The 15,531-nt window shown below is 36.7% G+C and overlaps 1 protein-coding gene across 1 annotated transcript; it reads right to left on the minus strand.

The window, feature by feature from the left end:
- Positions 1 to 143: 143 nt before the first annotated feature.
- On the minus strand, positions 144 to 13,019 carry tmem68 (transmembrane protein 68). The gene is made up of 9 exons (XM_055032582.1): positions 12,855 to 13,019; positions 8,929 to 9,082; positions 7,470 to 7,643; positions 6,438 to 6,537; positions 6,137 to 6,304; positions 4,674 to 4,867; positions 3,243 to 3,303; positions 2,295 to 2,434; positions 144 to 1,711 (listed from the first exon to the last, which is right to left on the minus strand). The coding sequence occupies exons 2-9, from the start codon at positions 8,986 to 8,988 to the stop codon at positions 1,595 to 1,597; spliced, it is 1,014 nt and encodes a 337-aa protein (XP_054888557.1). The 5' UTR covers positions 8,989 to 9,082; positions 12,855 to 13,019; the 3' UTR covers positions 144 to 1,594.
- Positions 13,020 to 15,531: the final 2,512 nt, after the last annotated feature.

Raw genomic sequence — 15,531 nt, forward strand, 5'->3', positions numbered from 1 at the left:
TCTGTCTTAAACTGTGAAAATGTAATTTAAAGATGTTTTCATGTGAAGATGCAACACGACGCAAGATTTTAAATAAACTATATGGTAGGAATGAAGTACACAGAAAACTATTTTCAAAACAAAAGATATATTAAGCGCTCTGATGGGTTGCAAAAAATGTGGTTTATAACAGAATATCAAGACAGCAAATACCATGTCGAAAGGCAGAATCCCAGGAATGTCTGTAGTTTTGTTCCAAGCAGTGCTATGATCTACACAAAAATAACAGGGAATTTTTCAAAGACAACACAGCAGCTAAATGTGTAACAAGGAGATTTCTTATGCTATTTGAGTTTCAAAACATAAAAGAAGTTATATCTGAGCTGTTTTGTAACAGCTCAGATGTAAGATTAAAACCTCCCTTAAAATTTAGAGAAGTTCATCAAAAGTGATAGAAATTGTCTTCATGGCAGTCTGTTCAGTTTGCTGGACAGACTGAAAGTTGAACTTATTAAATAACTTATTAATATTGAACCGATATTAAATAACAGTTATAGATGATTATGTACCTTTTACATATCACCACATGTAAATGTAGTTTGATACATCACCACAAACAAAAGTTTCTAATATTTTCAGCATCTGTTGAATTTATTCTCCTTCATGTGAATTTGTTTTATCTATATATTTGTAGCGTTAAGATCACAGACCTCTCAACTTCTTCAATATAAATACATATAAAACAGCTGATCTTTCCTGATAAAAAAAAAAACAATACTAGCGACCAAAGCTTAACCCAAATCAGAGAGAATGAAGCTGATCACAAAGTTCATTCCAAATATCAACGTGAAAGATTTGCAACAATCGAGTTGTTGAGAATCAAAGGCTTTGGGTATAACATCACTTCACCGATGCACACTCCCTATAGCAGTGTTTCCCACTTTGGTCTTCTAGGCACACTGGCCTACATATTTTAGATGTTTCCATGCTTCAGCAAAGGTGATTTCACATTAAGAAGGGAAATATCTAAAACATGCAGAGCAGTGTGCCTTGAGGACCAGGGTTAGGAAACACCAAAACAAAGTGACAGGACCACAACCAGGTACAACCACTCATGATGCATAGAGGTCATTCATATGGAATATTGTTCCTGTAATTGAAAGTACAGTAACATGAACTCCTCACCCCTCACCATTTTTGGATATAAAATGAAAAAAAAAAGTATCTACAATGACATTTTGCACTTATTTGACATTTTGACTTTTTGTACAGTTCACAAAAATACTTCCCATATTTGACCACATTTAATATGGATAAAATGTATTTTACTTTTTACAACTTTTTTTTTCTTTTTTCCATCCTACTATAAGATAATTTGAAGGAATCACCAAGTGACATAATACAAACAGCCAATAGGACAGTGTGCATACAGAATGCAACCAGTCATTTGTAAGTTAGAATGTTATGCATCAGGTATGATGTATGAATGTAAAGGGATGGGCAATATTTTGGATAACGCAGCAGTCAGAGTCTGCACCCAAAACAAAATGTCCTCCAGGACAATAAAGTTCATCTTCTTACGTCCAAATCGGATCATAAATGGGACGTGTAGTTTTTAATTCTGATGTTGGTCATCTTCGCGTTTTGTGTAGAATCTCTCTAACAAGGCTCTCAAGATGCTCCCAGGGACCTGCTGGTGTTTGTCTATCAAGGACTGGACCGCCTGCTGCACCTGGACAACAAAAACAGCTATAAGACTTACATCAATACAACCACTGAACAAAATCTTAAAATTCACAATGTCAGAGATACAATTTGGGTTGTCAAAATCAGAAACACTTTGATACTAAAAAGGTTAATTGTATAAAGATATTTATTTGCATTACATTTGGACTGGGGTAGAACTGAACTACATTGACTGGATAGAGTGAGTCTTGCCAGTGTAGAAGTGCCTAAAGTGTGACATTTCTTCATATTTTCTAAAGGACAAACCCACCATGTGATTTATTTCCACTGTTGGCTTTAGATTTACTTCACACAGTTGTTGGATCTGTAGCATTTCTGGCAAACCTATGAGTATCTCTTCCTGCATCATTCATCATTTGACTGTTTCTTTTTTTTTAATGATTATTATTTAACCTTTACTTGTACAGGTTGTTCCATTGAGAGCCAAGATCTCATCTACACTTGCCTTCATATTTTCCATGAAGGCAGGAAGTTTACATCATTAATCTGAACATACATGCCATCCACCAAAGCATGATATGCATCAATGAAATTCAGACAGACAGAAAAAGATGAAAAAAAAAACTCACTCTTTCTGCTAGCTCAGCAGCATTGATGTTTGGGTCATATGGAATAGGATCACCAAGGAAGGTTCGAAATTTCACAGGAAATCCCCCATAAATCGGAGCTACAGGAAGACGAAATCTTTCATACAGCCACCGAAATAATTCTGAAAAGAAAAATACAGGCCAATAATTATAAAGATATTTCTTGTAATGATTGTGATCAACTCAGAAATTAACTTTAGACATTATGGTGATGATCTTAGTCCTGATTGCCGGGACTAAGACTTTCCTCCTGGCTCTGACTGGTTGTTTTTGACCAGGAACAGGAATTTTTGCAGATGTCCATAATAGCTCAGGGGGAAGATGGAGCTGTTTGATTTTTCCACAGATTTTATGTCTCATAACATACAACAGTGACAGTTATGACAAATATGTAAAACACTGATTTAAAAAAAAAATTACATTAGCTTTAAGATTGATATACATTAAACTGTGAAAGTATGTCTCACATTATTATGCCATTACCATTATATGACTTGAAAATAGTCTCAAACAACAATATTATTGTTTATCATAAAAATAACAGGGACAATTTACTGTCTAGCAAAATTTGTCATTGTGACAAAACTATCTACAACAGCAAGCAGATTATACCTTTAAATTGATAGTTTACATCATTAGTCTGAACATACATGTTCAGATTTCCCTAATAAGCCCAACAAGTGGGTACAACAAACTGCAACAAGAGGCAGAGGTACAAACATGTCCCATAGGATCCAGGACACTTTAGAGGACAGAGGGATCCCAGGATGAAAAAATCAACTGATAAACAAAAATGTATCTACTAGTACAAATATAATTAGAATGCTACTGATAGTCAGACAGACAGACACAGAAACATGCCACGTTTAACAAGCACAAAATCCTCAATACTTTCTTACACACAAAACACACAAGATCTTCCTCACTTACTTAGTGTCCCAAGAGATCTGAAACCCTCTCGTAGATTCTGAGTAAACATTGGAATTATTGGCTGAAAAAAATACAGAATAAGCTTAGAGATGGAGATATGACACCATGATCAATGAATTTATGCATAATGAAGCAGGTTTTGTGAGCATATTTAACTGGTTCAAAAATAAATATCGCAATTGAAATCTGATTTCCCAAAAGGATTTTATAAACCAAATAACACAAAAACATTCTTGCAGATTTCTCAAATGATTAAGCTGTGTCAGTCTTGGAAACTATAGGTAACAAATGGGAAGCAGAATCAATTAAGATTTCAATCTCTTTTCATGGCAGCGGTTTTCCTCAGCAGGTCACTATATTTTTATCAGCTGCACAATTTTTTTTTTTTTTTCAAAATAAAGCTCATAGATGCTGTTCAAGATAAAGGACAAGTTCTTCCATGAGTAAGATTATTGAGAGAACTTTCAAAATAAACCATTGGTCTACAACAGCATAGAAGAAACAAGGTGCATTAGATTTTGAAAACAAAGGGCCTCAAAACGGGACTCTTATTTATTTACCAATCAGTCTACAGCTGAAAAAGGTTCCATGTTCCAAATGACATTGAAAGAACAACACTGATGTGCAGTTAGGTTCAAATGAATTTTTACCTCTGATTTTTCTATTCACGATTGAGAGAGAGAAAGGAAGAGAGAGAGAGAACCATTAACAGTTAATAGAAAATGTATATATCTATAAACTATCCATCATAGGTAGATATGTGGCTACAATTGATAATAGGCATACTTGCTAGAAGGAGACAAACGCACCCAGTATAATACTTTGTCATTGAAATTGGGCCTCTGTCTCTTTAAAACCTCCTGCTCTTTCTAAAACTCCACCTTCAGGAAGTCATCACAACATAACTCCTCGATTAACCATGTTCTTATCAGTGTTTCACTGAGAAGAAGCTAGTAAAATAAGCTCAACAAATGTGCAGCTCCAATAGATGTTTGCTAATTGCTGGTTGCTAGTCTGAAGGAGGTAAGTGGGGGAGTTGCAGAGCAGGGCTGTTCAGTGAGGCTATGAAGTTTGAGAACTGCAGCTCTGAGGAGGAGCTGCGAGTCGAAGGCAGTGCTCAGTCCAACCAGGCATTTTGCACAGCTGAATGGTTACCATGAAGATTAAAGGATTTCTCAAACATGCCTGATAGAATCAAGCCAACACTCCAGGTATATTTTTGATGAAGGAATAATATTAGAACATGGTGTAAAAAAAAAGAAAAAAAGTGGATTTTACACAAAACTGCCCCTTTAATAATTTATTTGTTGTCATTTTACTATCCCTAACTAAGAAAGATTTTTGAAGTATGAACTTTATGTAATAATCTGAATAAAGAAAATATACTGCCATAATTAAAATAGTGTTATAAGGAAGTTTGCCATAACGCACCACTTGACAGTCAATGGCAACTTGTGCAAAGCCTTTGCGTTTTCCCCAAAAAAGATGGTAGGTCTCATCACTAAACATTGCCTCCCGCACTCCTCCTGGAGAAATACCAAGCAAGTGGCCATTCCTCAGAGCCCGGACACACTCTTCCTGAGGACCATGGATCACTGAGAAGACCTCTAACAGCAACTTGAAACCTGGAAGAACACAAAATGGAGAATTTAGATACACACAAAGGGATATCTCTTTAAATATATTCAGAACCTTATAAGGTCAAGAGTAAGGAAGGATTATAAAAATATTTAGTCTTCCATCCTTTAGTAGGGGTGGAAGACTTGAGACCACCAGGTGTTTGCTAATTGCTGCTGGCTAGTCTGGAGGAGCTGAGTGGGAGAGACACTGGGAGGGCTGCACTGTGAGGTGGAAGCTCTGAAGCCTGGAAATTGTTTGTGCTTCGCCTTGCATGTGATTGTTTACAACAAAAAACAGCATTCTGTCATTTGATTTAAAAGATAAATTATCTGTACACATATGGTGCCATCAATTTTTGTTCAGCAAACTCTTCTCACTGCACAGAATTTTTACATTTGTCATGTTTTCACATTTAATCTCCGATATCCACTAGAGTCTCTGAAGCGCCACATCAGCTGTTCTTTATTTGGGATTCCTCTCTGTGCTTATGTAACTGCGCTTTATCATTGGCTACCTGTTGCATTCAAGAGGCTGCGTTCTCACCAGTCGGGTAACACCACACACATTACGATAATCAGGCCAAGACCAATTAAAATGCCTGATATTAGATCAGAGTGGTCCTGACATTCTATCTACTGGACCCGATCAGTCGTAGCACAACACTTACGGTAGGATGATCGGCTACGATTATCGCAAGAGACAATCTTAGAACAGCAAGATTGTGGTAACGAGAAAATCGCGGCAAAAAATCGTTTTATGGCTACTGGACTGTAGCCATAAAAGCAACCTTTTAAATTAATTCAATTCAATTTAAAAATACTTTAATGATCACAAAAGGAAATTAAATGTTGTTCTGGCTTATTAATTTAGATCCTTCAAAGAGTTATTGAAGATAGTGATTGCTGTTGGCAGGAAAGATCTTCTGCAGTGGTCTGTATTGCGCTGAATCGAAAGAATCTAAAGAAGCGCACTACAGACCTGTACATCTTGGGATGCTCTCCCTTCCCAAGACAGTCTCATAAAAAAGATGGTCAGGGTTGTTCATCATTTTCTTGATCTTATGAAGAATCCTTCTTTGCATCATCATCTCCAGAGTTTTCATAGTCGACCCCAGAACAGAACCAGAACAGAACCAGCCTTCCGCATCAATTTGTCAAGCTTTTTTCTGTCCCTGGCACTGATGCTGCTGCCCCAACTTCAAAACACACTCAGCAATATTTCTGAATGATGGTAATGTGCCTTAATTTCCAGAACAAATAAAACAGTTGAAGTACCAGGAATCTTGAAGAGGAAGTGGTCAGCTACAGAATGGCAGGTACGTCCTTTCTGAATGATAACACGGGCCAGGAAGTAATAGTAATCTATAGGTATGGCTCCATGATAGTACACTATTAGAGCTGGTCCTCTGTTGGGAATCTTCTCCATTCCATGGACCTCATAACCTGATGAACAGATCATATCACAAGATGCAATAATACATTATAGAGATTTTTACATTTGCAACCAAGTGCTATAAATAAACACATTTTATATGCTTTGGGGAGTACTTTACATTTATTTTACATTTACTCATACCATGCCATATGGCTCCATGTCCATCCCACAGGGTAGCCAATGTTTTTCTGGCTCCATCCCACAAGTTGTTGCTATAAGCTTCCTTCAGCTGATTCTTCCTCTGAGGAAAGCAAGCATGAGAAGATGAATACATCCAGTGAGCTGAGTGGGGGAGACACTGGGGAGGGCTGCTCTGTGAGGTGGAATACCTGAAGCCTGGAAACTATTTTTTCCTGTGAATGTTTACAACAACAAAAAGCATTCTGTCCTTTGGTTTAAATAAAACTATGAGTTATGCCTCAGCAGAGGGATTTGTGAAGTTTGATTCTTTTTGTTTTTTTTGTTTTTTTCATTAAATCTTTAAATGAAACTCCACCTCATCACTCGCCTGCTGCTTTTGGATCCACACCTCAACCACATATGAGAAGTAAAGTGACCGGAAGGTTTACAACTATCACAGCAGAAGCGTTAGAACCGGCTGTGTGTAAATCTTTAAAGACTAAAAGAAGTCTCGAAATTAGTTTCCCATCTGCTTAGGGTTTTTTTTTTTTTTTAGATGATTTTATGCTGTGTAACTTTTTCAGATCTGGTAGTCTATAAAATATTATCAGACTGACAGGTTCAATTGTAAAACGTGTTCTAAAAAGATTATGCCTCTAATTCAGTTCATTACATTCACAATTTTTTTGTCCTCAATGCTGTTCAAAAAATTAAAAATCACTGTATAATCAGTCCCTACAAAAGACGATAAGCATTGAGTAGCCATACATTTCAGCATAAGTTTGATTTTCTATAAACATTTAAGTTTAGCAAGAAGAGATCAATAATAAATTCATTTGTCTTAAAGTTTGTAGAAAGTTAGATATTTGTTTCATTTTTGAAAGAGTTAAATTATTTTTTTTTTTTTGCAAACAGGAGTTGTATTTAGTGACGCGTTTCTCCAAAACATTTTTTATTCAGAGCTACAATCTCATAATTATATTAACCTGAAATTAAAAGTTATGTTTCACAATTGACTGTTTATACTGTGGACAATATTGAATTTGTACGTACCTTATAGACATGAAGGAAGAGTATTGAGAGATAAAGGAGGATAACAATGAGGAATGGCACAAGAAAAACAACAACAAGAGGGGTGAAGACCCACAAGAGGTATTCCAGAAAGCTCAGGTAGTCCTCGAGCTGCTCCAGGCCGGCCCAGTCTTCCCACACATGAAACAAACACACCTGTAGGCAAAGATAAGAGCTAAAAAAAACTACGAAGGAAATGCTGGTCTGCTATTTCAGTTTAGACACAAAAGCTCTAAAAAGTTAATTTGATATCTACATATATATGTTTCCAAAATAATAATCGGCAACCTCCTACTGCTGGCACACAGCATTTACCAGTCTGACAGATGAATAGATTCACAAATCAACAAAAATACTACATCACAGCTCAAAGAATAGCCAACGGCAGACTAGTAAGTGGGTCCCAGAACTCTCAAAGATTGTTACATGTCACAATTGAGCCCAAAAAAAAGATTTAAAATTCTTTTTGTTCAATATAGAAGTTGTTTTTCTCTGAAAATCTGCACCACTCAGAAGATAAACACTGTAAACAGAGTTGTTATTCACATTTGGTTCAGAAAAGTCATGCCAGTCATGTTTCTCTAACCTGCTCAATGGTAAAAATTCTTCAGCAGCTTTACAACAACAATATCCTATTTATAACAGCTGTTCAGTTTTTTCCTAAAGTTTCATTTTAATTAATATTTAGGTGATGAGTAAGTACTTGAAGTTGAAAGGCCTCCTTGTCATCACCCTCATTAACAGATTTTCTCCCAGTCTCTAATCAGTACTGAGGAGGCACCACTCCAAACCATGACTATTACTTCCAGTAAGAAGAAACATGTTGGTAAAATGGATTTCTTCGAACATAAATTAGCCAGAGGTATGAATAATTTTGAACTAGACCATCTAGGGTTAAGGTGAAACATTACTAAATCTCATTCAGAATGAAATTTATCTTAATAAACATGTACATTTAAATAATAAAGTTTAGTGTTTAAGAGAGATTTTAATTATAGTTTGTGTTTTTGATAAAACATCCAGATTTCATGGAAAGACTGCAGTCTAGTTTGATTCTGATAGATTCTATAAGTCTCATAAAAAGATTCAGTTTGAGATTTTTAGAAAAATTCCCAACCAGACAGTTTCTACTCATTTGCAAACTTATTACACAGTACTGTGACGCAGTATCTACTCCTCCATATTTCCACATTAAAATGATAAATTATTACAAAATAGTACTATTAGAATTTTATTTAAAAAGTTCAATAACATTTCTTTTCACTAATTTCATAAAGAGAATCTTATCAATTTGTTACATATAGAGAGAAATATTTCAAGAATTTATTTATTGTAATTCTGTTGATTTGTAATCTGATATTCATCATCTGACATGGGTAAGAAATAACATGCTTTCATACTCATATTGTATGTTGAAGTGTGAGTGTTGCATTACTCATACCAAGAAGGACAGGGTGTCTTGTGATCCTTGGAGGCAAGACTGGTTTCCACTGTCTGCCATCCTGTGGAGCGTGACTTCCACAGACTGATGAAGACCAGATCAGCACAGCATCCAAGCAAAAAGGCAGAGATCTTACTGTGGCAACATGTGTTACCTAAGGTAGAATAAATTAGCATTAAAATTGTTCCAGCATTCATTCAGGTCTTACAGTTATATACAATTAATTAGAATATTCATAATTAGGCCCGAGCAGCAAAGCGCTGCGAAGGCCAATTGTAATGGGATCTTTGCACGTAAGAAGGCGCTGACATTATATCTGCATGAGCGAAATGCACCTTTCTTGTTTCTGCTTTGAGTTACCATGACAGCTATAAGAGACAAGGTCGTATTTCAAACACAAATAAAGCAATACTATGAACATTAGCTTCCAAATATAATGGGCTTTTAAGTTTTCATGGATTTCCAAATTATCCTGAATTAAGAAGACTGTGGCTTGTAAATATTCGCCACTACAAGTTAAAGCTAACAACAGGTCACAGCAAAGTTTCCTGGCTTCACTTCACTCCGGAAAAGCTTCTTCAGCCTGAACCTACCGCGGGAAGACAGATGGGGAAAAAAGGAGCTTGTGTTATTTTCATGGAATCACTTCTGTGTTCAGCCTGAAAGAACGAGTTTATTGGAACAAGTGAACAGACTAGAAAGCCAAGCAACTGATCCACCTGTGCACACTGGTGTAATCACATCATATTTGAGCCCTTCACAAGAAGCATGCATTGCTTTAATTCTATTTGTTTTTCTATTTAATCATAAGAAATCATAGGCAGGCAGAGAGTGTCATGAAACTGGAACAGCAGGCTTCCTGAAAAAAGAGGATATAAATTTGCAGCTTGCAGATTTATAAAAATAGTTTAAACTATTCCATATTTCAAAGCATAAAAGTTTTACAGAATGAAATCTAAACATTTTGAGTAATTGAATAAAACACAAAATAAAATACTTTTGTTGATATTGGTTTACTTGTAAGAGAATATTTACACTCATGGGAATACTTACAAGTAAAACAAGTAACTGTACTGTTGGTATAAAATAATCAGAAAAATTGATTAATTCTGGTTTCTTTTCAGAAGACTGTCTATAATAACTCACATTAAGATTATAACAAAAGGAACTAATAAGTTATGGTTAAGAATATTATAAATGAATGCTAAATCAAAGAAGCTGAAGATGTCATAGATGTGATTTTGACATTTAACTTGAAATGGTGTAAAATATGTAATCGCAGTTAAAGATCACTAATGTTGTATTGGAGGTAAGATGGTAGATGACAGATTGGGGAAAAGTGGGACCAACAGGAAAGCAGATGACCAACGCCTCAGAGATTTGGAAATAGATTGTTGAACTACTTAAACTGTTGGAAAGAAGAAGATTGTGCAGGCAACGGATGTAGGAGGAACATTGAGCAACCCTGGGAACTAGCACAGACATCAGGACATAATGTTTCTAAGACAAAGATGTATGAGATCATCTATCCAAGCAGTCAGCCAATGAAACACGCACAACAACAGTGCACTGCTAGCCAATGCAAACATGTCTATAGAGTGGAAAAACCCTATAAAAGGTGAGTGTAAAAGAGGAACCTTTGGTTGGATCCTCCAGAGAGCTTCGAACAAAGACTGAGATGGACAACGAACTGTGCAGCTGAAGAAGAGCCGGGGACACAGAGCCGAAGACTGTCCTGCGCATGGAGAACAACCCATCCACCCCACAACATGTGGCTTCACACTTCTCTCATCAGCTGGGTTCAGACCACGAATACAAAGACCAAGAAAAAGGCAGACGAAAAAGATAGGCAAAGAACTGGTGTTTTCCTTCAGTTCTACATCTCAACGAACCAGAAAGATCGTGAGACAAGGCAAAGGGAGCTTCAGAGCCGCAAGACAAGAAGCTGAGGAACGCATGAGGAAGTTGCCCTAACACCCAAGATCTGCTTCTCTAAATCAGTACTCTTCCTGCAAGAACCCAAGTCCTGTGTGACCTCACCATCCATGTAGAGACGAAAGCTCATCAGACCTACAGAGATCCCTGCCTTCATCGATCAATGCAGTGAGTCTCCTCCTGCTGCAACACCTTCATCATCAGGCCAGTTCTGGGGTCCAAAATTCCATACTTCTTTTTAGATCTTAGTATCAGCATTTGGGAAAGATAGGCGAGATGATTGATTTTACTTATTTGATTATTTCTGCTACTGAATTAAGCTGTACTGACCCTTGCAAAATTGCCTTACTAATAAAATATTTAGCATTAAAAAAAAATCTGGCAAATTCACAGGGGGAAGAATGGTGGGTAGATCGCCCAAAATTGAGAAAAAAAGCTTGTTTAAGGTACACCTAAAATGCTTGAACCTAGAATTATGAAACTTGGTACACATGTACCTTGTCAGGACCTACAAAAAAGTCTCTTGGAGCCATGGTCCAAACCCAACAGGAAGTTGGCCATTTTGGATCAAAGCCGCCATGTCATTTTTGTAGATGTCGAACTCGTCCTACAGCTTTTAAGATAAGCTTCAGAATCACTCAGCAGACTCTTGAGCCATTGAAGGTCAAAAGTTATCAAAAGTTTTGTCAAACATCAAGCATTTGTGCGTATAGCCTGGCAGACTGGTACTGGAACCGCGAGAGCATCTGCGGTGGCTCCTGGGCGTCATCACCTGAGCTCCTGCAGTCGCTCGGAGGCTGTAGCGGTACTGAGCTACTAGATCTTCTTAAAAGATAGAGTCTCTGAGAACAGTTCTTGAAGATATAGGAAGTGTTTTCAGCAAAGTTGAGCTGGCTGTCCAGGAATGACACAAGGAATTTAGAATTTCCCACAGTTTCAACAGGTTGGACATCAAGTGAAATTGGACTCACTTTTAGGTCTTGTTTATCTCATTTAATTAGTTCTACTTCCTTAAGAAAATGAAAAGGTATGTTCTTTTGTGAGGGAATTTATATTCTACAGCTCCAGTAATGCCGAAATTAATAGTAAATAATAAAGACGTTGTGGTATTCTGATTTCAGATTAGTTGTGTTACCACTGCCACGCCACTAGAGGCAGTATCAAGCCTGAAAAGATGCGACTAAGGAGCAGATTTAGAAGTAGCACAGAAAGCCATAGAATTCATAAAAAATTGTGAGCTGTGCTGAAGTAAATAAAAGAGAGTAGTTCAACTACATGCTGAGAGTGAAAGTATATCACTCCTAAAGGTGAAAATATATCATAGATTTTACAAGAAAATAGAAAAGGGAGACCGTGGATGATATAGAAAATAGCGCCCCCTTCACTTCCGGAGTGCAATGGTCCCATTTTCATAAAAGGTATAAGACTGACAGAGGTCCGTCCGGCCCCTTTGTTTGCTGCAGCGAGGTCTTTCTCCATGAAATAAAATAAATACTGCTTTTCAACCGAAGATTGCTTCTCTTGTCATGACATTCCCTAATAAAGCCTATAAATAACAAAATTACTTTCATAAGCAACAACATTAATTTGGGCGTATTGTCATTAAGTTCAAAGTAATAACATTAAACATTAGAATATTCTAATGTAATATTCTGTTAAATGTTTTGTTGTAAAGAGAAAATCATCAGAATTAACAGAATGTATGAATCTATGTTTCACATCAAAGCACATCACTGTGATATGGCCGCTTTTCTCTGCACTGATTCAAACGACAACGTTGTTGTTTCAAGGCGGAAGTGCCTAACAAGACAACCTTATTTCATCATAGAGCAGAACCTGCGCGGACGGTGGAGAGAGTGAACAACACCGGACATAACACCAGCAGACTGGAGGAAAACGTCTCTGCTGGTGTCAGAGCTGCAAACTGAAAGTTGACTAAGCGTACGTCTACATCGATCAGATTTAAACAAAACAGAAATACAAAACAGTACCTGGATAATATTGTTACTCTGTGAAAAGACAGATTAAATCGCCACTTCACCGCGTTTGTCCGACCACAACCCAAATATCGGAAAGTTGACATCCATCCCCGAGCCTGAGGTTTCTGTTTCTGATTCTTCTTCTTCTGGAGATTAATGGCAGTTGACAAACAACAAAGGCGCATTGCTGCCATCGACTGGTAAGGAATGTGTACTATGTCGTTATTAAGGCAGTTAATACTAATGTACTAATACTGTCGTTATTAAGGCAGTTATTGACATAAACGGCCTTGTAATAGCGTCTTCATCGAAATTATTTGTTTGATTAAACTGGATCTTTGATACATTCAATAATTACGTGTTCTATTGTTTCATCATAATTTAAAATGTACCTCTACTTGTATGATGTCCTATTATTGCATAGTAGCGAAACGTCCAGTGTTCCTAGTGTAAAATCTAGTGATCATCCTCCTAATTCTCTAGCCTATCTTTAAATCCTGTAAAACTAATATTGTTTTCAGCCAAGTATATTTGTATATTTTCAGCAACAAGGCAGTTCAAAGTGATTTGGAAACAAACAGACTTTATTATCATTCAACTGTACATTTAGAATATACACACTGAGCAAAATTTATTTGCAAGGCCCCCACAATAATAAAATAAATAAGTAATAATAAAAAAGTAGCAATATAAATATATAAAATAAAAAGACTAATGGGGGATGAGTAGTCTAATGGCATGAGAGATGAGCTGTTGGGTAGTCTGGTTGAAACTGCTGCACCTTTTCCCAGAGGGCAGCTGGGAAAACAAGCCATGGTCAGGATGGATGGACTGTTTTGTGAATGTCAAAGATGGAAGGAAGCTTAGTCCCAATGATTCTCTAAGCCGTCCTCACCATTTCTTCTATACACCATGTTTTAAATTATTATACAAATTAGATTTAAGTGTCATAAAGATTTAAGTTTTTGTTGTTCCATTAAACTCATATATGGCATTAAGTGTCAGGCCTCTTTGGATTGATTTCAGAGACCTGGGCTGATTCATTTGCCAGTTGAGTTCAATTAAAGGAAAACTACTCAAGAAGGATGTTTCACATCATTAAGCAGGCTACAGGTTTCAAACAATATGTGAAAGATAAAGAATCTCTCTGCTGCTGAAAAGCGTCAGATAGTACTGTTGTGGACAAGGAAAGAAAACACTCGCTATTTCACAAAAACTGTGAAGAGATTTGTGGCTCATTGAGCGCAAAAATGGGCTTGTGCAGATAAAGGCATAACGAGGAATGTTTCTGTTAGACAAATTCATCAGATTAGGAGAGCAGCTGTTAAAACACAAAGCAGTTAAAGCAGCAAATAGTGTGAAAATGATCTCGGCACAGGATCTAGACTTTCTGACTGATCACTTTCCCCCATGGTACAAAAAGAAGAAATGTACCATCTGTAGCAAAATCATCTTCATGCACAACAATGCACCATCTCATGCTGCAAGGAATACCACTGTGTCATTGGGTACTATGGATATAAATGGGGAGAAACTCGTGGTGTGGTTATCATCCTCCACTGACCTCAACCCTATTGAGAACCTGTGGGGTATCCTCAAGCAAAAATATATGATGGTGGCATGCAGTTCACATCAAAACAGCAGCTCTAGGAAGCTATTCTAAAATACAAGCATTATTTAATTCATTATTTTCTGTTGTGGCTTGCTTTGTCTTATCCTGTTTCCTTGTTGATACAAGGAACCTAAACTAGTAATGTAGTTATAATGTAATTATAGGTCGACTCCTAAAACCTAATCATGAACTTGTTCTACAAACTAGCCTTTGTCTAAAAGGGCCGAGAGATAACTGTCTCTTTTAAATCTAGAAGTTTTCTCTCATCACTGCTAATAAATCCAGATAACTAACTATATATCATACAAATAACATTTTATAAAACTCTAAAGTTATACAAAAAACATCAAATCTGCTCTCATTTCCCCAAATACTTATTTCTTACACTTGTCCCCACCCTGGGGTTGCATCACACCCTCGAATCATATCTCTATGTATCCTTATAATGCACTAAGAAAAGAAGACTCTCAATGAATATTAAAATCATTCCATGAGTCTGTAAATAATACCATTTTCTGATCATTCATTGAGATCAGCAAATACAAGCATTATTGTATTTTAATAATACAATAAGGAAAGACTATTTAATTTTAAAACCTTATCACAATATTTTTTCTTAAAGCACATACCTACTTCCCCAACTTCCTCAATGCCCCATCACTATGGAGACTCACTGATCTAAGGCACCTGAAGTTCCCCTTTTTGTGATTTTACACACAAGATTTACACACAACAAAACAGCATGAATATATTACCTTACTTTTAATTCTTTTAATTAAGGGGAGAATGGGGCGACATGTTGCATCTCAAGTATTTTGACAGGAGAAGATGAGACAATAGATCACTGCAGGAATTACTGGATTCAGGGACACAAGTTAGTTAAGAACCTTAGTAGTTGGGCCCGAAAATTAAACTGGACATTGTTTATTTACTGTAGAAAGATTCAGAAAGCAGATGATATAAGCCATATTTGATTTTTTTGTATTTCTTTGTCATGTGGTCCACATTCCCTACCGGGTGGTGGCGGTAATGTTACCAAACGGTTTTGCCGATCGCCAGAAAACTTAAGAAGAAGAA

Source organism: Poeciliopsis prolifica, unplaced genomic scaffold (genome assembly GCF_027474105.1).
Source record: "Poeciliopsis prolifica strain line A6 unplaced genomic scaffold, Auburn_PproV2 SCAFFOLD008, whole genome shotgun sequence".
NCBI lineage: Eukaryota > Metazoa > Chordata > Actinopteri > Cyprinodontiformes > Poeciliidae > Poeciliopsis > Poeciliopsis prolifica.